General features: G+C 66.2%; 1 protein-coding gene across 3 annotated transcripts; it reads right to left on the bottom strand.

The window, feature by feature from the left end:
* Positions 1–28: 28 nt before the first annotated feature.
* On the bottom strand, positions 29–20,034 carry LDB1 (LIM domain binding 1). 3 transcript variants are annotated; one of them, XM_064514121.1, is made up of 11 exons: positions 19,883–20,034; positions 6,458–6,560; positions 5,960–6,004; positions 5,640–5,715; positions 5,187–5,289; positions 4,679–4,851; positions 4,180–4,302; positions 3,953–4,036; positions 3,426–3,549; positions 2,809–2,957; positions 29–2,404 (listed from the first exon to the last, which is right to left on the bottom strand). In XM_064514121.1, exons 1-11 carry the CDS (start codon positions 19,905–19,907, stop codon positions 2,174–2,176), a joined length of 1,236 nt encoding a protein of 411 aa, XP_064370191.1. In that variant the 5' UTR covers positions 19,908–20,034; the 3' UTR covers positions 29–2,173. The 3 variants fall into 3 exon arrangements, with proteins under 3 accessions (XP_064370191.1, XP_064370194.1, XP_064370190.1); XM_064514124.1 differs by having other exon boundaries at positions 2,815–2,957; XM_064514120.1 differs by lacking the exon at positions 19,883–20,034 and adding an exon at positions 13,585–13,671.
* Positions 20,035–23,407: the final 3,373 nt, after the last annotated feature.

Below are 23,407 nucleotides of genomic sequence, written 5' to 3'. Positions count from 1 at the left end.
CTCGGAAAGAAGCGCGCGGGACAGCCTCAAACCGAAAAGTCGTTTTATTGGTACCATACATGACTCATAAATGGCACAAACTATGGAGGGAAAAAGAAAACAAAAAAAAAAGGAAAAAAAAAGAAGGAAAGAAAAAGGCATTACAGTGTGCCCTGGGGGGGCAGCGAGGGGCACGTCGCCGCTCCGCAGGAGCCCGAGCAAGGCGGTGGCGAGAATCGTACCTTAACTGCAAAGCGGGGCCCCCTGCCCACCACGCTGCCCCCCAGCCCAGCCCAGCCCAGCCCAGGCACCAAGCTGGGACAGCAGACGGGGGGGGCTCTCGTTGCCTCCCGGCTCGACCACCTGCCGCAGTCTCAGCCCCAGTGGGGCGAGAGGCAGCAGGCGGGAGGCAGCCTGCTGCACCCAGAGCCCCCCACGCCGGCGTTGGGTCCCCCCAGGGGACATCCCTGCAGGGATGGGGCTATGGCCCATGGAGTTTGGGGGGGGGGGGCCTGGTGGAGAGAGCAGGGCATGCACCCCCCCTCTGCCCCGAGCCGCAGGGCTCCTCCGCACATGTGCACACACGCACGTACACACACACAAGCCTCTCGCACACACACACGCACACCAGCCCGCCCTGCCCAGGGAACCCCGCCCCCCCCCCGCGGCAGCACCCCCCCAGGGCCATGCCCGGGAGTGGGGATGGACGAGGGGAGCCTGGACCCCAGCTCCCCCCACCCAGCGCCCCGCGGAGGCTGCTGGGGCGAGCTGGCCTCCCCCAGCACCTTCTCCTCGGAAGAAGCCTTGGAAGGAATTTTTTTTTCCTCTTTTTAAACCAAAAAAACCCAAAAAATTATTATTATTCTCGTTGTTTCCCCTAACATCAATGGAGGCACCTGCTCTAGTGATAACACATTGAAAGAACAGTATCGTACACACTGCCTACAGCGCGGAAATGTACAAGCACGAGGTACACGAACCCGAGGGGTGGGGAGTAGGGACAACAGCACACAAGATTTACATTGAGGACGGAGGCGGGGGGCTGCCCCCCGCCCCCTGGAGGGATTAGAAAGGAAGTCTGCAAAGTCTCTCCTTGGTTTGAAGCTCTCCGAACTGGATATAAAACGAGACTCCCAAGAGAAGAAGCCTGTACAAAAGTCAGGACAGGGTGAGAGCGCTCGGGGAGGGAGGAATTGGCAGGGTGTGTGTGGGGGGGTCTTTTCCCATTTTTTTTTTTAAACTTACAATTTTAATAATATTATTTTTTTAAAAAAGACAAAAGTAGGAGGTACCGGGAGCCTGGGGTTGCAAAGGGGCCCCGGGCGGACACACGTGGAGCGAGCGGAAACGCACAGAGCCCCGGCACGGGGCGAGGGCACCGGCCGCCCAGCAGAGCCGCGGCCTCCGTCCGTCTCGTGGGCATGCGGACCCTGGGGCCGCCGGGCTCCCTGTCCCCGCACGCAGTTTCTATATACACAGTCCCCGCTCGGCCCTGCGGTGCCCTCGCCCTGGGGAGCGAGGGGAAGGGGAGCGAGGGGGCAGGAGAGCAGGGAAACGCGTTGGGGACCGTCCTCGCCACCACCCCCAGCGCAGCAGATGCGCCCCGGGGGCGGCCGGCTGGGGGAGGCTCGGTCTCCGGGCCGGCAGCACGGGGAAGGCTTTCCTTCGCCAGCCCCCACCAGACGGGAGATGCACGAGCACGTTACAAGTGGCCGCACAGCAACACCCGGGGTATGACCCTGGGAGAAAGAGGAGGGTCTCTGTGCTGTGCCGGACCCCAACGCCAGGCGTCTGCGCACCGCCGGCCTCCCGGTCACGCCAGCTGCTAGACTCCCCTCTCCTAATTCCCCCCGCTCAGCAGGCAGGGGCCAAGCGCACCAGGGAGGGATCAGGAAACTCTCCAGGGAAGAAGCGGGGAGGAAGAGGGAGAAGGGGGTATAATGAAGCTACGGCCCCGGAAACCCACCCCTGCCCTGGGGACGGGGTCTGGTGGGAAGGCAGGCGTGGGGGGAGCAGGGAGGAGGCGGGGGGAAAGGGCTGGGGGCTGCCCATGCCGCAGGCGCCTGGGGCCGTGCATCCAGCCGGCCGATGGCGCCGATCCGCCCCCGGTACCTCGCCGCTTCCCAGTCACTCTCCTTTGCAAATGTACAGGTAGATCGGTTTGGACTGAGTCCACGGGGCGGTCGCCGGGCCGTTACTGCGACGCCTGCGACGTGGGGTTCTCTGACTTGCTCTCCTGGCTGGAGGGCGGTTTGCTGTTCCAGGGGCTGTTGGCCCCCAGCGCCGGCGAGTTGTTGAAGCTGTCCTCGTCGTCGATGCCGTTGGCGGCGTCGAACTGCGTGTTCTCCAGCCGGGTGATGAGCCGCTCGTCCTCGTCCCCAAACTCCCCCCCCATCAGCGTGGGCTCACCTACCACCATCACATCCTGAAAGGGGAGACGGTCCCGAAACATAATCGAGGTGGGGGGAGCCCTGGCCGCCAGCCCCCGCAAATGCCGCAGCCCCTTCCCTGGTGCTCCCCATCGCAGGCCCCAAGGCTCGGGCATTGCTCCACGGACCTTGGCTGGCGGCAGGGGAGCAAAGCGGCTGGGGAGCTGCATCTCCCCAGGCTCCCCTGTCCCAGGACTCGCACCATGCAGGGGCCGAGGCAGCTGGGGGTCCCCTCCCCGTCTCCCCATCGCCAGGAGAGAGCTGGGGGGCTTGGCTGGACCATCCCCGGGGACATCCCCCTCCAGCCACCCCTGGGGGTCTCCCCTTAGCTGCTGCCTGGGGCAGGGAGCCCTCCCCTCCACCCCGGGGCAGGAAGAGAGAATGGAAACGGGATGCTTACAGGTACCTGACTGGACAGGGCAAAGGTGCTGGCCGGGCTCTTCTTCTTGCTGTTGCTGTTGTTGGTGTTTCCCCCGCCAGAGCTCATGGTGCTGCCCCCCGACATCTTCCTTTTCCGGCGCTTGCTGGGCTGCTGCCGTGCTGGCTCCGCTGGCAAAGCGGGGAGACACAGTCAGCCCCCATGAGGAGACGGTGCCCCGCATCCCCCCAGCCCAGGAACGAGCCCTTTCTCTCCACAACCCCCTTCTGCAAGCACCACATCCCACCCCGCAACAGCATCCCTTTCCCCTCTCCTCCACAGCTTCAGTGTCCCCAGCACACGGAGCACCCCTCTCCTCTTTTGCCACCCTTGTTCATCCACCAGTTCCTCCAGGAGCAGGGAAGATTTCTGCTCCCACTTTGCCAGGAAAAGCAATTCACAGTCACTGAGCGCTAGCAGGGAAGGCAAGGCAGAGACAAGGAAGACGCGTGTCCAAAACGCTGCCCCCAGGTGCACAAGACAAGGCCTGGGACTGGCTTCGGGGCTGGAAGAAGCCTGTACAGAGGGCGCGGCCTGACCAGCTCCGCCCTGACACTCAGCGGGATGCCGAGGAGCACGGTGGGCAGTGGGAGACTCACCAGGCGGAGCGACCATCCGCTGCCACTTCTGGAAGAGGCAAGTTTTGAGGCAGTCCCGGGGACTGAGGCTGTAGGTCTTGTGCCGTGACATGAGCTCCTGCATTGGTTCTAGGATTACACAGAGCTGCAGGGAACAGCCGGAGACTTGGGATTAGATCGCAACGCTCCAGGCCCCAGCAAGAGCCCCTCTGCCTTGCAGCTATCTGCGCTGAGTGGACCCTAACCACAGCTGGAGCCTGCAGACCCCGACAGACTGTGACCAGACCAACTGAGTCCCTGCTGACCGCTCTGTCTCCCCGCTCCAACCCTGTGAGCCCAGCGGTGTCTTGCTTCCCCACTGCACTCCACGTCAGCTACCTCTCTTCCAGATGCCCTTCACACAGCCCACTCTGCCCATGGCTGCAGATACACCTGCCCCCAACACCCCGGGGCAGCCGGGCATCAAGCAGGAGATGAGAGCACCACATGACCCACGGCAACCTGAGGTTCAGAGTTGCGTCTCCCCCTCTCCCCTGCTGCACACTTACTCGGAGGTAGTTGAGTGTGGAGTTTGAGAGCCCACAGCGGGTGATGTTCTTGGATAACTGGTCCAGCATCTGGGGGTCCTGTGCCTAGGAGCAAGAGGGACAGAGGGCTCAGCTGCATCCAGGCCAGGGACTGTCCTCCTGCGCCCCAGCCTGTGATCTCCGCAGGGAGATGAGCTCAGCAGCTCTGTGTCACTCGTGCCCCGGGGGCCTCTCAGAGCAGTACTCACATGCATGGCAAGGATGCTGCGGGGGATGAGCTCTCGATGCTGGCGGATGCTGAAATGCCACGTCTTTATCCTCATCATGTCGTCAAACATGAACTCCAAGTAGAGCCGCCCCTCCACGCACACCTGGGCAGGGCACAGTGTCAGGTCGTGCTGCCACCCGCTTCCCCCAGCCCAGACCTCCTGGGAACCCATCGCTCCAGCACACAAACACACCCTCCTTTTCCTTTGCTCATGCCCTGCATTGGGCTCAGAAGCCAAATCCATGAGCCTACAATGGCCAGGGGATCTGTGCAAAAAAGGGGGGCATTGCAGGCAGCCTGGGGCAGGTGTAACTACAGCGCAGTGCTCACTTGGGCACAGCCCCATCTGCCTAGCGCATGGTCATGAGAATCAGTGCCGCTCACTTGCTCTGCAGGACCAAAGCCACCGCAAGGGCAAGCCAGACCAAGGCACTAGGAGCAGGATGGCTGTGGGGAGAAGCAGGTGGGGCTGCAGGTACCTGGGTGAACATGGGCTTGCCATGCTGGGTCACCATGGTGCACTGGTCGCAGTCCAGCGAGACAAAGTTGTTGTGGAACGACTCCTTAGGGTGCTTGAGCACGTAGTAGAGCTCTGTGGCCCCCCCTTCAAAGATGCTGCGGAAGTAACGGGGAATCAGAGTCCGGCCAATCGCTGTAGGTGGGAGAAGGAAGAAGACAATGTCAACAAATCTGGCTGACGCAGACGTGCTTTCTTGTACCTTGGCACTGCACGTGGAGAGGGTCCCCCAATCCCCTCCAGCTGGAGGCAGCTCCTGGGCATGCTGTTACCCTGGGGATGCTGAGCCTTGTTACCCTGCCCACATCTCCCCTCTGTGCAATGCAATCGCTGTGTCTCCTGCCAGAGAGACGAGGCTCTCAGGAGGGAAGGAGGGCTTAAACCCGAGCCCCGGGGACCCTCGCGGCAGCTCCAGGCTGCACGAGCCCCCAGGCCATGCCGTGTGAGCACAGAAGTCTGCTGGTACTCACTGTATCTCTTTGGTCCATCCTCCAAGCAGAAAGTGATTGTTAACATGGCGTCATCCTCGAAGAACTCCGTGGTGAAAGCGTCCCACCACAGATTGTCACATTCCTGGGGATGGCAGACAGATGCCAGGTGATGGGGAGATGGGGAGACAGCCCTCAACCTGCCAGGCATAGCAGCCATGCTCAACCCCCTGAGGTCTGCACTCCTGGCTGGGCACTCGGAGAAGGGGCTGGCAAGCCCTGTCCCACAAGCAAACAAGGGACAAGGCGCTTGGGCTCCCACAAAGCAGGGCAGGACCATGCTGTGAAGGGGATTTCTCTTGGAGCCATCATAGCCTGTGAAAGCAGGCAGCCTCCCCAACACACACACGTGGGAGCTTCTCCCTGTTTCTCTCGCCACCCTTCCCTTCCTGCTCTCCAGCGGGGCCCAGGCCCTGCCATCCCCCCACTCCTCACCTCTGTCCAGTTCTGCAGCCGCTTGTTGAGCTCGAATATCCTGTAGTCGGTCTGGTTCCCGTACGGTGTGTGCCTCCTGCCGAGGGAGCAGAGCACCAGCGGTCAGAGCGCGAAGGCAGCCACGGGGCGAGGAAAGGTCCCGAGCCCACACTGGGGGGGCGCAGCAATGGGGCTGGGCAGAGCACGAGCAACCCCACACCACCCACCGCAGCCCAGCAGCGTGCTGGCCCTGCCGAAGCATCCTTTCCCGGCTCCCTTCCCAACGGGCGCCCACCCGCCAACCCGTTCCCGCTCCACGTGCCCTGCGCGCCTGCTCTCACCCGATTCCAGGCTCCAGGTACGTGGGTGGGTACATGGGAGTAGGTCTGCAGGGAGAAGCAACACACCAGGTTAGTGCTGGTGGGCACCTCCACCTCGCTCCCCGCAGCTACCGCTTCCCCGGCCCCTAGCAGCAAGTGTGGGGCTTGACGGGGATGAGAGCCCGGGGCTGCTCCCCGGCTGCCGACGTCCCGCAGCCCCACGGGTGACCTGCGCCCCTACTCTGCAGTTGGGGCTGATGCCAGGCAGGACGGAGGTCAGAGAAGGGGGTGTTTTGCAGGAGCTGTGCTCCCCATCCCGGATTGTCCCAGGTGTTTGGCCTGGCCCTGCAGAGCTAGGGGCTCCCTTGATCCCAAATGTCACCCTCTCCCTGCCCTGTGTCCCTGTTCCAATCCCATCTCCGCCCTCACACAGCGCTCCCTGTACATGGCTGGGAAGGCTGACGGAGAGATCCCTGCATCCAGGCCTGAGAGAAACCCGACCCTTGCGCCCCAGCTCACCCCACATCTCGATCCAGCATGGTGCCCGGGTGGAAGGGGGGAAAGGCGTTGCCGTTCGGGGGCTCCTTTGGCGAGTACAGCTTGAACGACTTAGAGGAACAGCCTAGAGAGAGGGGCAGAAAGCGGGTCAGACGGGCTCGTCCCGGCACCAGCAAGTCCGTGGGGAGACACAAACGAGGAGGGAGCCACGCAGGGGGGCTGGAGGCCCAGGGTGGCTCTCCCGGGAGCAGCTGCAGAGGGACCCCGGCTGTGCCACACGGGCACCGGGTCAGGGCTGAGCCCGCTCAGGGGCTTGGCCCTGAAACAGCCCCACTCTGCAGGTTCTCATCAGTGCACAGAGTGCATCGGTCCTCAGCCGGCTGCCTCGCGGGGGGGGGACGGTGCACGGGAACGGCCCAGCTGGTGTGCCAGGGAGGGCCCAACCCCCCCCCCCCCCCCACCCCAAGCCTTTCGGCGCTGCTCCTAATCCTGCCGACCTGGGCAATCACGGGGGATCTTTTCGCTGACCTTTCTATCGCCATGGTGACGGGTGAATAATCGCCAGGACGGCCCAGTCCCCAGGCAGCCACCATCTGCCACTCAGGCGGTCACTGGGCTCTGGGCGGGAGGGGGGAGCCCGCACACCAGCCCCCCCTTGCCGTGCCCCCTCCCTCCAACACCGCAGCCAGTTCCCGGGAGCCACCGACAGCACCACTCCCAGCGCTGCGGGGCCCCGGCACGCCCCACTGCCGGCAGCACCCGTCCCCGGCGCAGCAGGCCGTGCCGGGGCACGCCAGGCGGGGAGCGGCGGCTCGGCCCCCACGGGAGGCGCTCCCCACGGCCGGGCTGACCCGAGGCCCAGGCATCGCCGGTGGCCGCTTCCCAAAGCCCACAAGCTCCTTGCAGCGGCGCCCTGGGCGCAGAAAGGGAGGAAGGAGCATCAGAGCTAAGGAAAGCGGTGCCGCAGGCATCTGGCTCCCGGCTCAGCCAGCAGGACCCGCTAAAGAACACGGGAGCCCCAATTACCCGGCTGTCGCCGTCACCGCTCCCGAAGGCGCTCACGTCCCCGTGCACGTCCCTAATCCCATGGGGATCATGCACATGGCTGGTTAAAGAGTCAAGTCCCCGGCACTAAATCCAACTTACACCAGCACATGGGAAATCTTGCTTTCATTCCCCCATTCCTGTCTCTTCGGGCCCTTCTGTGCCTGCGGCACAGGCAGCGAGAGCAGCTCTCCCCAGCTCCCAGCACCTCAGAGCCCCAGGGGAGCACGCTGGGGCCCCAGGGCACCATCACCCGGGCAGAGGCGTTGGGGCTCCGCCAGGCGCTCCCCACTCCTGCTGCTCGCTTTGGCCCGCTTGCAAAGAGAGTAAATGGGGCACGGCCCATTTTCTGCATACGGCTGCCGATGCTGTCGCCCTCTTGTTCTCACCTCGTGTTTTTATAGATGGGCATAAAAAAGTTTGCTATGGAGGTTAGCGCGGGTACCGGAAAATTTTTGCTTTTCTGTTTTCACCCACCAGCTCCCTCTCAAGTTCTGCCTAGTGCAAATTAGCAGTCCACAAAAACTGCATGAGAAAAACAGCATTTTCATCTCCTTGCTGCTGTTAAATGACCTTAAGTTGAAGCGGGCTTGCTGCATAGGAAACTTTCCGAAAGCGCATGTCGTCTGCTTAAAATGAACCAATTCATTACACAAAGAAAGAAGCAGCTACAGATCGTGAACTGAACTGCTTGTTTCTGGTGACCATGTCCTTGGGGGGAAAGGAACAAAAAATAGAAGTAGCAGATCTTATCCTCTGATGCTTTGTTTTTATTCATCGATGAGAGGAGGAAGGAAAAAAGCCCCCGAGGTTTCTTGCTGGTCTCAGTCCCCAGTTGGTTTCTCAGCTGTGCGGGGATCAGCCAGACACCTAAACCTGACGGCAATGCCCTCCGTGTGCGCGGGAGGTCTCCCGGGATGGTGCGACCAGGGGAGAAGACTGCTCTCCATCTGCTCCGCGTCTTATGCTTTCCCCCAACCCTCTGCTCCCAGAGATGGGCTACGAGAAGAGACGGACCATCGCTCCGACCCAGGTACCCACTCTCATCCTGGGGCTTTCCAAGCAGGTTTCACGCTGGCATGACCTGGCTTGGGGGCTTCACTGAGTGACCTCTCCCAGGCTCGGAGGAGCGAGGAGGGACGGGTTAGGGGATCTCAGCAATGCCAGCATCCCGACCAAGTATTACTTTCACGCAGTGTAAAATATGTTACTAGATTAAGTGGTTTTAAATAACTTTAACAGCAGCCTTAAGATTTAATAGGGGCTGCTCGAATTCCAAATTCATTGCAGACGGGATTTTAAAACGCGTGCAACATACCTAAGCATCATAAGCATTGCCCAAAACAATGCAATTACTCCAAAACCGAGGCATCACTGACACTGATTGAGATTCACGCGGCGCAGCCTGGCAGAGCCCTGTGCTCCCCCTCCTCCCTCCTGCTTGGGTTGCTCTGCAAGCCCCCGTCCCCCGAGGCAAGCGTGGGAGGGCGCGGGCCCTCCCGGCCCGATTCCCTGGTGGGAGTCACCTGGCTGCAGGCGCTGCCTCGCGACGAGCCTGCTCGCAAAGCGCTCGCCCTGCTCTGTGTCCGGAGCGAACCACGCCGGCAAGCTGCTACGCCACCGCGGCCAGGCTCGGGCTGAGCGGAGTGTGGGGCAGAGCCAGAAATGCACCGCCTGCAGAGCCGCACGCCTCCCGCAGCTCCCAGGCCCGGGGCCGCACCAGTCCCCGGACGCTCTCCCAGCGCTACAACACGCTCAATGCCACAAAAACGCGCTCGTGGTCGGCAGAAGAAAAATCAGGCTGACGCTGCAGCTAGCGAGCTGCCAGCCCGGGCAGGTCCCTCCGAACGGCACGGTGCCGCCGCTCCCCGGCCGCAGGCGCTGCGGGGAGGTGCGGGCGAGGGCAGCCCTGCCGCGAGCGCCCCGAGGGCCGGCGGCAGCCCCACTCCGGCTGCTCCCACCCAGCCTCCCCACCGGCACCGAGCCCGGGCAGGAGCTGCCCGTGCAAGCGCGCCAGGCGGGCTGCAGCTCCCCAGACTTTACGCCTCGACCAGGTCCCCGCAGGCGGAGAGCCGGCGCCAGGAGCCCACCGGGAGCTTGGAAGAGGCACAGCAGACAGCAGCTGGCAAGGAAGCGGCTCCGCGTGCGTGAGCATCCAGGGAAACGACGGTGGGTGCTCTCCAAGTGACTCACGCGCGATTCAGCGGTGCCCAACCCTCCATCTGCCTTCTCCTCCGCTTTCCTCGCCTGGGAGCGGCTGCCCTGCAAGCGGAGCTGCTCTGACGCGCTCCCCAGCCCAGCCCCGCAGCTTCGCTGCATCCAGGATGGTGGAAGCCCAAATCAAGCCCCCAGGGCTGGGGAAGGCGACGTTGACAAAGCAGCCAAAAGGCCCCCACCGCCAGGCCACAGCACGTCGCTGCAAGCAGGGGGTAGGAGTACGCAGAGGGGGACGCGGCGAGCCTTCCCGGGGCTCCGGCTGGGAGCACAGCCCTTGCCCACGCTCCCCTCGCTGGCGAAGAGAAAAGAGCGACTGCTGGCGAGGACAAAGGCCAAGCAGCGCCAGTACCTCGCCGCCGCACCTGCGGCCACCGGCAGTGTTCGGAGCTGCCACCCGTGAGAGGAGCCTCCTCCGGCCGGGCGGCAATTGTGCTTTGCACAAGCAGCAAAGCTCAGCAGCAAGGCAGAGGCTCCGGAGGCTGCAAACCCCCCCCCCCCAAATTAATAATAATAATAGTAGTAGTAGTAAGAAAAATGGTCCGGACGGAGGCTGCGGGTTGCAGCCCAGCAGCCAGGCGGTGCGGAAGAGGGGCTCACCTTGGGGGAAAGCTCCGGCCCCTTCCCGGCATGCACTCGGCCGGTTTCCTGGCTGCCTAACGAGGCTTTAAAGTGTAAATAGCGGCATTGTTTCCGAGGCGCTGCCCTGCCGGGGTGGGGAAGCCCTGAGAGAGGCAGCGAATCCATCCTCCCAGCCCGGCCGGCCGGGCGCAGCAGGGTGCTCCCCAGAGCGGGGCGCAGGGCAGCGGTCCTCACCCGCATCCAGAAGTTCCTGTGGCTTTGACCACCGAGGCTTTCAGTGTCAGGCAAGCTGGCAGGGCTGCGGGGGGGGAGATAGAGAGGAGTATCCAGCATGTGGGCCAGCCCCCGGTTAGCCCCCAGCAAACCTGCCTTCACCTCTTCTTTCTCGAGCCGGGAAGGATCCCAGCTCCAGGGGATGCGACCCTGGGATCCCAGAGACATCTCACTTCCTTGGGGTAACTGGCTGCCACCAGAGAATGGCAGGAGTCTCCCCTCTTCTGGGTGATTCAGACGCGTGGTGGGAGATTTCGCAGGGAGGGAAGGTGGGAGAGAGGATGCCCTGCCAACTGCAAAACCGATTGCAAACTGAATCTGCTCCAATGCTGCAAACGCCAGATGTGATCCCACGCACAACCCAGCCTCAGCTCCACCACCATCAACTTGACACAAGTCACTCATTTCCTCCGACTCGGAGAAATATCGCACTGGCCCTAAATACCGCTTTAAACGTTCTGTCTCAAAGATCTGCAACCAAACGCTGCTAATACCAGCCTCAAAAACTACCTCACGCACACCTTTAATATCCGCAGCCTCCTTCCTCTCGCCCAGACTTGCCCACCCTCGCACCTTGCCACCCCACAAAAATCCCTCGCAAAACAGGAACGCTCGGCGCTGCTGCCAATGGCAGCCGGGACACAGGCGGGCGGTCAGCCTGCCCCGGGGCCAGGGAGGCTGTCGGCCCCCACGTGGCGTGCGGAGGCTGGCGATCCCGGGATGCACCGCTCCGCCTCGCTCCGAGCCGCCGCAACGAGCGCCGAGCGCTGCACGCCGGGACGCGTAGTCTCCGGAGACCGCAGCCCCACCGCCGAGAGCCGCCTCGCTCCATGTTGCGTCCTAGGTGGAGCCCCGCAGTCCTGGCAGCCGGCCAGCCGCCTGCTCCGGGAGCCGAGGGGGAAGCTGGAAACTCCTGCTGCAAGGATGCGGCGGGAGCTGGCGCCTCCCGGGGCCCCCGCGCCTTCCAGCTGGCTGCGCCGCAGCGGCGCGCGCCCGGGGCCAACGCTTGGCGCTGGGGCGCAGCGCTCGCCCCCAGGGGAAGGGCTTGGTTGCTCCGGCTGCACCGCTCGCCCTCGGAGCCAGGTGCGGAGTGGAGGGAGAACAACGCTGAGCAGGAACCCGCTCGCTTTAAAGCCTTTTGCACCGAAGGAGCTCCATTACTTCTCGAAGCCATGGGTGCCCCCAGCAGCTCAGGTGGAGCTTCCACCTCTTCAGGAGGCGGTTTGGACTGGAATGCAACAGGCCACACGCTCACCTGCGCTCAGCGAACGGGGCACAGGGCAGGGCAGCCACCGAGCGGAGGTCCCCAGGGGCTGCTGGCGGAGCCAAGGACAGCGCGGCCTCGCAGGGCCCCACAGCAGGGTCCTGCTCTGGGGAGCGCTGGCCTCTAAGTGTCCTGGTGCCTCCGCAACCCCGGGGCTCCCACCCGCGTCCGGGCAACTTGTGCTGGGGCAACAGCTGGAGAAGCACGGACCAGGAGCGCTCCTGAGCACCGGGACCACCCCAAAGAGGACCCCAGCTGCCACCAGCACCAGGACACCAGCAGGAACCAACAACGGTTTCTGCACCTGCCTCTCCACAACCTCAGTGAACATCTCACAGAGGTTTCCTACCGGAGCAGACACTTTTGGCCACTGCTTCGTTAGCGGCGTGCGCTGTCGCCGGTGTCACTGCTTGTGGATAACCCCGTCGCATCCCCAAAGAGCTGCCACCTGCTCTGCCCAGCGCAGAGCCGGGAGCGAAGCACCCCAGCAGCCACCTCTGCCACTGCTGCGCAGCCCCAGGCAAGTTGCCTCACCCCGGTCCCCCCCGCCAGCAGCACCAGCCGCCTGAACCAACGGCCAGGAGGGCAACCGGTGAGACAGCACAGCTCACGGCAAGGCAACACACAGAGACGCGAACGGTGTAACCAACACCCGCAGCACCCCGTCCCTGGGTCACTTGGAGGACAGGAGGCTTTCGGGGATGCTCTGGGATGCGGCTCTGCACCCTCAGCAGCGAGCGGGCAGAAGGGGCGCCGGGTCCTGCCCCGGTCCAACGCACCGTGGCTCACAAGTCAATTCCTGCCGCTTTTCGCTAGCTTCTTCCTAAGTTACATCCGCTATAATCCGCGACGGCCGCAGGGAGAAGCCCACACCAAACACCAGGGAAAACCCTGCAGCGCCAAACCCACGCACCCAAACGTCTCCCCTCCGCTCACAACGTCTTTCCCTTTCCTAAAGCACCCCCTCCGCCTGCCCTTCACTCGCTGCCCACATCTCCGAGGCGTCCCTGGTCACGGTCACGGTCACGGGATTTCCGCACCGCCAGGAGGGCAGGGATCACACTCTCTTCTTCTCCAGCGGGAACCAGAACTGTCCCGCAACCAGAGTGCTCCCAAACCTAAGGTTTCAAACAAAGCGTAAAGCCACCCAGATGTGCCAACACCTGCGAGAAAACTGTGCGGAGCAGGTACCCGCCTGGCTCCGGAGGAGCCGCTGCCAACCCCAGTGCTACCAGACACACGGAGAAGAACCAGGGGACCCCGTGAGGACCAGCTCGCTCCGACACCTGCCCCTCACCGAAACCCACTGCGACTCCGAGAACCTCAAGTTTCGCTTTTCTGCGAAACAGCTCGGTTTCGGGGCAGAGAGAGGCTGAAAGCAGCTCCCCGGCTCGGCACCACGAGCGGAGCAGAGCGGAGGGCACCGCGCCGGGCAGGATCGCGCCCTGCCCTCACCCAGGCGCCCGCCCGGGCCCAGCGGAGGGGCAACACGAACTGGGCAGGGGGATCGCGCCCCCAGCGCGGGGCTTTGGGGCGCCGCTCCCCGGGGCCCGACGGGGAGCCCCCCGACGGGGCCCCGCTGCCGGCGGCCGCCGGGGGGCAGAACAAAGGGAGCCGCGGCGGGGGCGCGGGGGGCACCGACGGGAGCGCGGCGCCGACGCCGAAACTTTGCCGGGGCCGCGACGGGGCGGGCGGGCCGGGCGCCCCCCCGCGCCCCCCCTCCCCGCGCCGGGCGCCGGGGAGCTCGGCCGGGGCGGCCCGGGGCACTCACCGCGGCGCGGCGCGGCCGTCGGGGCGGGGGTCTCGGCGCGGCGGCGGCGCGGGCGGGCGGCGCGCGGCGGCCGCCATGGGGCGGGCGGGGGCGGGCGGGGCGCGGGGGCGGGGCGGCCGCGGGGCGCTTCCTTTGTCTGCGCCGCGCGGGCCACAATGGCTGCGGCGGCGGCGCCCGCTGCCGGCCGGCGGGGACGGGGCGCGCGCGCACGCGCGCACACGGGCGCGCGCACATATACACACGCGCGCGCGCGCGCCTCGCGCGGCCCCCGGAGCACAAAGGGCCGCGCGCCCCACCCCCGCCCCGAGGGCGCCGGTGCCCTCGCAGCGGCCCTGCTCCTCCCGCGGGCCAGGCGGCTGTGCTGCCCCCACCCTGCAGGGCCGCCCTGCCTGCACCCTGCCCGCACCCTGCACAGCCACCCTGCCTGCACCCTGCCCAGACACCCTGCCTGCACCCTGCACAGCCACCCTGCCTGCACCCTGCCCAGACACCCTGCCTGCACCCTGCCCACACCCTGCAGGGCCGCCCTGCCTGCACCCTGCCTGCACCCTGCCCAGACACCCTGCCTGCACCCTGCAGGGCCGCCCTGCCTGCACCTTGCCTGCACCCTGCAGGGCCGCCCTGCCTGCACCCTGCACAGCCACCCTGCCTGCACCTTGCCTGCACCCTGCACAGCCACCCTGCCTGCACCCTGCAGGGCCGCCCAACCTGCACCTTGCCTGCACCCTGCACAGCCACCCTGCCTGCACCCTGCCTGCACTGTGCACGGCCACCCCGCACCCTGCCTGGCCATCCTGCCAGCACCCTGTGTGCAACCTGTGCAGCCACCCTGCCTGCACCCTGCCCGGCCACCCTGCCTGCACCGTGTGCAGCCACTCCGCACCCTGCCTGCACCCTGCATGCACCCTGTATGGCCACCCTGCCTGCACTATGCATGGTCACCCCACACCCTGCACAGCCGCCCTGCCCACAACCTGCGTGCACTCTGCATGGCCACCCCGCACCCTGCACAGCCACCCTGCGTGCACCCTGCACGGCCACCCTGCCTGCACCCTGTATGCACCCTGCATGGCCACCCCGCCCTGTCACCCTGCCCACAACCTGCCTGCACCTTGCACAGTCTCTGCCCACACCGTGGCTGCACCCTGCACAGCCACCCCACACCCTGCACAGCCACCCTGCCCGCACCCTGTGTGCACCCTGCATGGCCACACCTGCGCCCTGCACAGCCACCCTGCCTGCACCCTGCACAGCCCCACCTGTATGGCCACCCTGCCTGCACCACCACCCTGCTTCCACTCTGCCTGGCCACCCTCCTTGCACTGTGCAAGGCCACCCTGCCTGTACAGCCACCCTCCTTGCACTGCGCCTGGCCACCCTGCCTGTCCTGCCTGCACCCTGCTCGTCCCTGCCTGCCCGCTCTGCACAGCCCCCCTGCTGCCGGTAGGCCACCCTGCCCACCCAGGCCTGGGCACCGCACTGCGCTCCACGCTCCCAGGACGCGCCTGCTCCCTGCCCCAGGCAGCCTCGTGTCACGGGGGCTCCCAGAGCAGAAGGCCCCTGCGGGGGTCCCCGGGCAAGCAGAAGAGCCAGTTTTCCCAGGCACTGAGCTCACGGCTGCACGCTCTAGCTCAAAGTCTGCCGTTTCCAGCACTTTTCCCGAGACACAGGCGGCCACAGCCCCAGAGACAGGTCAGACCAGGTCTCCTGCCCCAGCTCCCAGGGCAAAGCGGGGGCTGCGGGGGGCAGAAGAGGAGGAACTCCTCCCTTCCCTCCCGCCCTTACCCGGGGATATTTTAACCCGGCCCAAAGCCAGCCAGCTACAATAAAGCCCAGCCCAGCCAGGGCTGTCCCAGCGAGGTGGCCCCAGCAACAGGGCTCAGGCTGCCTGTTTGCAGGTGGCAGCAGCGCAGCTCCGCGAACCCGAGGGAGCAGCTTCCACGCCGGGCGCACACCCAAACCCCCTTGCACCAGCTCGCCTATATGCATATATACGTGCATGTCTGTGCACGTGCGCAGCGCCGCCAGCCCGCTGCAAAGCGGGGGGGCACCGTGCTCCCCAGGGCGGCCCTCGCGTCGAGAGGCGCGGGGTGCTCGTTGCGCCGTGCAAGCAGAGGAGCTGCAAACATGTGCTGCTCGTGCATTTATTCCCGCAGGACGGGGGGGTCGCACGCCCCCGCCGGCGTCGAAAACTGGCATCAGGCGCCACTGCGGAGCAGCCGCCCAGGCTGGGCCCCTGCGGCGAGGGGAGGTGGGTCCCTCTCCCGCCAGGGGCTCTGGACGCAGCCCAGCGCTGCGCTTGGCACCAGCTGGGAAAGCTCGCTCTGCCTGTGAAAGTCACAGTAAAATCGTGCTTTTTTTTTTTTCTTTTTTCCCCTCTCTCTAGCTTGCTTTGATTTTTCTTTGAAGTTTTGGGGCATTTTTCTGCCTTAACCCTATTTCTCTGTCAAGAAAAGAATCGTTTCAGTTGGGAGGGGGTGCAAAGCATGGGCGAGCGGGCACTTCGCCCCACGGCTCGCAGAGGAGTGCCCATCAGCAGCAGCGACGCCCGCCCCGAGCGATCCCCCGGGGCTCGGCGGCCCGCCGGGACCGCTCACGTGTGCCGCTCGCCTCTGACGCCAGCACCGGCCCCGGTCCACGTGGCCGCAGCGGCCCCAGCTGTTTATGGTTAGAGCCGAGTTAATAATTAAATAGATGCTGCATGAAGAGCAGGAGGGCCGGGATGCAGCTGGGGCGCAGACACGCGTGTAGCGGGGACGCAGAGACGTGCTTACGTTAAAAAAGAAAAAAAACAGACAAATCTGCTGGCTGTGCAAACCGCAGGGCCCGCGCGGGCAGCTGAGGGCAGGTTTCCCCGGCGCGTTTCGAGGCCCCGCTCCGCCGGCGCCCGGGGCTTTACGGCTCCAGGTGGAGCCTCTCGGGTTACAAGACCGGTTCGTTTTACAGCCGGTTTCCTGGCCTGCAGATGGGCCCTGCAGCCTGGCCGGGCCCGGGATGCCACACGGAGCAGCGGGGCTGGGAGACACTCCCGGCCGTCGCCACACGTGGCTCATCTTAAGTGGGTACGTCCCCGCCGGCAGCCGCGTGGCTCTCCCGATATAGCAGCATCCAATAGCTCCATCAATAATGCATCGCTCCCGCTTCCTCCTTCCATCGCCCGGGGTGCAGGACCGGAGCCGCCCACCGCTCCCGCAACTGGAGCAGTGCCCCGCGGCGCTGGGGCAGGGTGTTATCTGCCGCCCGGGGGCCGCGGGCAGGGTGCGGCCATGCAGGGCAGCGGCTGGCATCTGCGGCGCCGGAGATTAGGCCTCGACGCGACGCCTGCGCCGGCCTCGCAGGAGCCCCCCGCTCGCAGGGAAGGGGCTGCGCGGCGGGACGGGACGGGGCAGGGCGCCGTGCCCCTCGGCAGGGCTGGGCGCAGCCGGGGCCGCCACGGCCTCCCTGGCGCCCTCCCCCTCCTGCAACAGCAGGAAACCGCAGCGGCAGCCTGCAGGCGGGCTGATAACGGTCACCCGGCCCCGGCTCCCCTGCACGGGCCCCGGGGGGGCCGGCGACGGGCCCTGGGCCATGCCCGGCCCCGGGACCGCCGCGTCTCCCCGATGCCGCCGCCGGGGGTATGGTGCTCCCTGCGGATGCACCCGCGGCAGTCGTGCACGTGCATGCGTACTTGATGCATGCTCTTGCACGCTTGGTGCACGCTCTTGCACGCCTCGCAGCAGTGCGAAGCGGCACCCGTGCAGCGCCACCCTCCCTGGGACCCTCTCCCCTCCTGGCCGGCCGTGTATCCCCGTAGGTACGGGCAGCACGGATGTGCTCCCCTCCTGCCCCTCTCCTGGGCCCCAAGCACGGTGCCCTCGCCGGGGGCCGCAGCGCGGGGGGCAGCCCCCCGCCCCGGGGGGGCGGAAAGCAGCAGCAGGGCAAGCCCCGGGGGGGCACCGCTCCCGGGGTGGGCGGCCCAGCCAGCGCCGGCCCCCCAGCGCCGAGCCCCCCGGCGGCAGCTCCCGGGCAGGAAACTCCTCCGAGTTAACGCAGCCCCAAAGAGCAGCCTGGGCAAAGCGGCTCATTAAATGTTGCTGGCTGGCAGGAGGCCAGCGGCAGAGCTTGTGCGTGCGTGTGTTTTTTTTTTTTTTTCCCTTCTCTATATTCCGATAAACAGTCCAGGGAGGGGAAGGGGGAGGGGGGACGTGACCAGCAGGGAAGTCTCTAGATGTGCCATGGAGCCCCAGCTGGGGAGGGAGAGGGGGAAAGGGGGGGCGCAGTGGCATGCATGGCCGCGTGCAGGCACGCACCCGCACGCACGCGCACCCTCCGGCACGGATGCACGCGCGCCCGCACGGATGCACGCACCCACCGGCACGGATGCACGCACCCACCGGCACGGACGCACACGCACTGGCACGGACGCACGGGCTGCTCCCATCGAGCCATCACAGCTCCCCCATGCGGAGCGGGCCCGGGGGGGGGCCGAAGCCGTCTGCGGGGATGCTCCTGCGCCCACCAACATGGCGATGCCACCGCCGGTGGCACCGGGCCAGCTCCCACTGGGGGGGCCGGGATGCAGCCCTGCCGCCGCGGCTCGGCCCGGGGGGAGCCCCCCGCGCCCCGGTGCCCGCTGGGGCTGGCGCTTTAAATGTTTGGCCTGGCCGGGAGCGGGGTTCACGTGACTTTCTGCTTGAGGAAGCAGCGCTCTGGCAGCTTCCAGGGGGAGACGGAGGAGGCGGTGGGGGAAGGGGCCGCCTGGCTGCATGGAGACGCGGCGGAGAGGCGCAGGCAGCGCGGGGGGGCGGAGGGCCGCGGCAAGGGCACCCCCCGCCACCCCGCGGGGACCCCCCTGCGCGGGGGATGCATGGGGCTCACCCTCCCTGGCAGCCCCCCAGCGCGGGAACACCTTCCCGGGCATCCCCACATCCCGCTCCGGAGAGCCGGGGCGCCATGCGGAGCCCCAGGGATGCCGCGCAGTCAGGCGCTGAGACCTCACCACTTCGTCACCCATAACGGCACCCTGGCCCCATGGCCGGACCCCAGCGCCTGTGCCACGCAGCGCCAGACCCATAGCTGGACCCCAGCACCCGTGCTATAGGGTCTCAGCACCACAGCCAGGCCCCAGCGCACATGCCGTAGGGTCTCGGCCCCATGAGCTGACCCCAGCGTCTAGGCCATGATGTTTCAGCCCCACAGCTGGACTCAGGTTCCCACGCCATAGGGTCCAAGCCCCCAGTCTGGACCCCAGCACCATGCTGCAGGGCCCCAGCCCCACAGCTGGACCCTAGCACCCACACCATACAGTCCCAGCGCCACAACCAGACTTCAGCAGCCATGCTGCAAGGTCCCAGCCCCACAACTGGACCACAGTGCCCATGCTGCAAGGTCCCAGCCCCACAACTGGACAACAGCACCCATGCTGCAGGGCCCCAGCCCCACAACCAGACCGCAGTGCCCATGTCGCGAGATCCCAGCCCAACTGGACTGCAGCACCCATGCCACAGGGTCCCAGCCCCACTGCCGGCCTGCAGCACCCATGCTGCAAGGTTCCAGTCCCACAGCTGAACCACGGCACCTATTCTGCAAGGTCCCAGCCCCACAACCGGACCGCAGCACCCATGCCACACGGTCCCAGCCCCACAACCGGACCGCAGCACCCATGCCACAGGGTCCCAGCCCCACAACTGGACCACAGCACCCACGCTGCAGGGCCCCAGCCCCACTGCCAGACCGCAGCACCCATGCTGCAAGATCCCAGCCCCACAACCAGACCGCAGCACCCCTACTGCAGGGCCCCAGCCCCACTGCCAGACCGCAGCACCCACGCTGCAAGGCCCCAGCCCCACAACCGGCCCACAGCACCCACACTGCAGGGCCCCAGCCCCACAGCCGGCCCGCAGCACCCACACTGCAGGGCCCCAGCCCCACAACGGGACCGCAGCACCCATTCTGCAAGGTCCCAATCCCACAACTGGACCCTGGCACCCATTCTGCAAGGTCCCAGCCCCACAACCGGCCAGCAGCACCCATGTTGCAGGGCCCCAGTCCCACAACCGGACTGTAGCACCCACGCTGCAAGGTCCCAGCCCCACAACCGGCCTGCAGCACCCATGCCGCAGGGCCCCAGCCCCACCGCGGGCCCACAGCACCCACGCTGCAAGGTCCCAGCCCCACAACCAGGCCCTGGCACCCCCGCCGCCGGGCCCCAGCCCCACAACCGGCCCCTAGCACCCATTCTGCAAGGTCCCAGCCCCACAACCGGCCCCCGGCACCCATTCTGCAGGGTCCCAGCCCCGCCGCCGCCGCCCGCACTCACCAGGGCATGCACAGCCCACTGACATCTTCACATGCCTGGCCCGGCCGGGGGACGCTGCGCGCTGCCCGGGCCGCGGGGGTCTCGCATGGGCGGCGCGCCGCGGGCTCCGGCGCGGCGGGCGGGCGGGCGGCCCCGCGCGGCCGCGGGCGCGGGCACGGCCGGGGCAGGGCGCGCGCGGCGGCGGCGGCGGCGGCGGCGGCGCGGGGCGGGCGGGGGCCGCCGCGGCGGCGGGGCGAGCGGGGCAGCGCGCGGGGGCGGCTGCGCCGGCGGGCGGGCGGGCGGGCGGGGGCGCGTCTGCGCGTGCGCGTGCGCCCCCCGCCCCAGCGCGTCCCCACCGCGCGTGCGTGCCTGCGTGCGTGCGTGCGCGTGCCCGCCCGCCGCGCACGCGCGTTGCCTCCCTCCCCCCCACCCGCGTCGCCCCCCCAGGAAGGCGGGTGGGCGCCGCCATGTCGGGCTTCGCTGCCCCTGCGGGAAGGCCCCGGGCGCGGCGGTGATGCCGCCTCGCGGCCTAGTGCCCGGCTCGGGAGCCGCCAAGCTGAATCTTGCGGTCCCAGCTGGAGCGGTGGAGAGAAAAAGGCTCCCTCGGGCCTTTAGGGGAGGCTGGGGGCCATTTCAGCCACTCACCCACCCTCGTGCACTCTTAAAACCACGTTCCCGCTCCGCCGGGCGCCGCTGACACCAGCTCAGAGGCCCCGAGCTCGGGGCAGCTGGTAAAGACTGAAGATCCCTCTGTGCCCTGGCACCCAACGACGTCCCAGGCCGAACTCCCCCAGGAGACAAACGCTCCTCAAACTCTCCCTTCAAGCCAGGCTCTCCCCAGGAGCAGAGCAGAGGCTCAGGTCTCGCTGGCAGAGCGCCATGGCCTAGAGCCGTGCACATACTCATCTGCCAGCCCACACTGCCCACCCACAGAGCACCCTTGCAGCCAAAAGCCTCCCGGCCCAGGCCGCCCTTCCCCAAAGGTGGGGGGCTGAGCCCTCTCTGTGCACCTTCTCAGAGGAGCTGTGGCTCCAGGCCCTTGGGAAGATGCTGTTGGCCCCGTGGCCGTGATAACTGCCCTGGTGCTCGGTGCTGCCTGTCCCTGCCCAGGCTCGCTGCCTGCAGCGGTAGCGGCTGGGAGGTGGTGGGCAGCGCGAACCCCTTTGCAGACACTACTCTCCTCGCTGCTGGGTATGAGGACACTGCAGCAGGACTAGATCAGTGCTGTTTGCCTGTCCCTGTGCCTCTGGGGCACCATGGGGCTGCCAGCCCAGGGGACTCGGGCCCGCGGGGCTGGGAGGAGGCAGCCACAGGGAGGCTGGTGAGTGGGAGGCAAGGGGCCGGGAAGCCACAGAGCTGGGAGGCAGGAAGGAAGAGGGTTTGCAGCAGCGTGTTGCATGTGCCGGGGAGGTCGTGGCTGGCGCTTGCTGCACCCGCTGCTGCCCTTTGCGGGGGCAGCAGGGGCCACGTGAGCCAGGAGGCTGGGAAGCTGCTCAGCTCCCCCTGCGGCCTGCTGCTCTGGCAGTGGGGCCTTGCGGAGACATGTACCAGGCCATGCAACTCCGAGGGGATGTGTGTCAGGATGCTGACACACTCCCTGGTAACTTGGACCAGCTCCATGCCAGCACCTTTGTCCTCTCCTGGCTGTGCTCAGAGACCTCGTCCCCCAACTGTGTCACTTCTCCCACCAGCCACCATCTCTCTCTCGCTGGCTGGCTTGTTCCTGCTGGTGATGCCCATTTCAGGATGTGGTCTCCAGCTGCATCCCACCCAGGATGCTGGGCAGGCTGAGCTGGTGAGCATCTGACCTGCGTCAGCCCCGCTGCACTGTGCCGCTTGCCACACAGGGACAAGGTGCCTGGGGTTGTCCCCCAGCTTCCCACCATGCGCCTCCTCCCTGCCGCTCAGGCGGCTTCTCCAGGCGCAGCTTCCCGAGCTGCCCCGCGCACCCCAGGGAGCGCAGGGAGCCAGCCCCGGCCTGCCGGGCTGCAGCTGCGGGGGCCGAGCCTGGCGCGGCCCCAGCAGTCCCCTCTGCGAGGGCAGACGCCGTCCCTGTGCTGCTCCGCAAAGGATGCGGCCCCAGACCCAGGGTGGGAGCAGCAGCCCCACAGAGCAAACTGCACATGGGATGCTGGGCCCCCTCTCCCCGCACAAGCTGCTGACGGTCAGCCCATCTGCTCCTGTCCGGGTGGGATTCGCATTCCTCTTCACTGAGTTTCCTTTAAACATCACATGGTTTTAAGCTCTCCTTTGCAGGCATTCCCATTAACCCCAAACAAGCTGTTGGCTCTGGACACTGCATACCCTGAGCCTGCCTGGGACTGGGCAGCTGCCACCTCCCCTCCCCTCCATCCCCCTGCCGCTGCCTGCTGGGCGCAGGCCCAAGCTCCCCGCTCTGCCGGCACCCCTAGCGCTGAAACAGGCCCCTGCCACCCCCCTGCATCCATCATCTGGTTTTCCAGTAGTGCCTCGAAGGATTATTTGCAGGCTGCTCGAGACAGGCTGTGCCTGGCCAGGGAGAGCATCCCGGGGCATGGATGAAGGGGAGCTGCGGAGCTGGGAAGCAGCACGGGCATTTTCCTTTCAGCTAGCCGGTTGCTTTTCCTGGCGTGAGCGAGACAAGCAGCAGGAGCCCCTAGCACCGCCCCAGTGCCAGGAGAGCCCCATGCAATGGGTCATACCAGAGGAGGGAGGTACCTGCACGTGGGGACTCGCTCTGGTCATGCCCCAGGGCCCCCACGTGGAAGGAAGAAAGCTGCAGGGCTCCACATGCAACATTGCTCCATGTCCGCACCAGCAGGTCCTTTGCCAAGGTCCTCGGGGCATTGCCAGCTCCTAGGGCTCATGGAGAGAGAGGGGCTTTTCCAAAGTCCCCTGTTTTAGACACATCTAGCTTCCGAGGGGAAAAGTGCCCTCCAGAGGGGTGACCCCTCCCTCGGCTCACAGATGGAGCCCAGATCGAGCTGAGGCCTCCTCTGCGATGGCAAAGGGGAGTCCTGGCCTGAGCATCCCAACGTTAAAAGCAGCGCAACTTTTCCGATGCCCAGCACCCCCGAGACAGAGTGGGGTGTGCTCACGTCCCTCCTTACCCGAGCGCACATGTCCCAGCAGGTCCACGGCGCTGGAGGAGGACTGAGCTCCCCCGCCAAGCTTGCAGGACCAGAGGTCCCTGCTGTGGCAGTATTTCCCACTGGAGGCAGTGCCAAACAGCTGGGCGAGGACATCCGCCACGGCCTCGCTCCGCTCCAGGGAGGCAGGTGGGCACCAGGCAGGGGTGTCTGTCTTGCTGGGGAAGGGTGGCTGGGAACCGCAGAGGGGCTGTTTTGCAGCGTCCCCACACCGCTTCCAAGCTCAGGGAAAGGCGTGGGGCAGCATTAAACATCTGTAGGAGAGGGTGAAAGGAGGAGAGACCAGGGCAAGCCTCGGCAAGGCAGGGAACAGAGTTTTCTGAGCAACCAAGAAAAGTGTCCAGAAGGCAGGGCCTGATGGTCAAGAGGACATTGATTATCTCAGCCAGTGTTTTGTCAGGGCGCAGGTGTCAGCGAC

This window comes from Dromaius novaehollandiae, chromosome 6 (genome assembly GCF_036370855.1).
Source record: "Dromaius novaehollandiae isolate bDroNov1 chromosome 6, bDroNov1.hap1, whole genome shotgun sequence".
Taxonomy (NCBI): Eukaryota; Metazoa; Chordata; class Aves; order Casuariiformes; family Dromaiidae; genus Dromaius; species Dromaius novaehollandiae.
Note: the sequence above shows the minus strand (reverse complement) of the source record. Positions and strands in the feature narration are given on the sequence as shown.

Bases quoted from the DNA above. Each gene is read 5' to 3' on its own strand.
- LDB1 (XM_064514121.1), bottom strand. From the start codon at position 19,907: ATGTCAGTGGGCTGTGCATGCCCTG. The intron at 4,852-5,186 runs GTGAGTACCAGC...TCCCACCTACAG, and splicing joins GGATGGACCAAAGAGATACA to CGATTGGCCGGACTCTGATT. The intron at 2,958-3,425 runs GTGAGTCTCCCA...CCGCTTTGCCAG, and splicing joins GCGGATGGTCGCTCCGCCTG to CGGAGCCAGCACGGCAGCAG.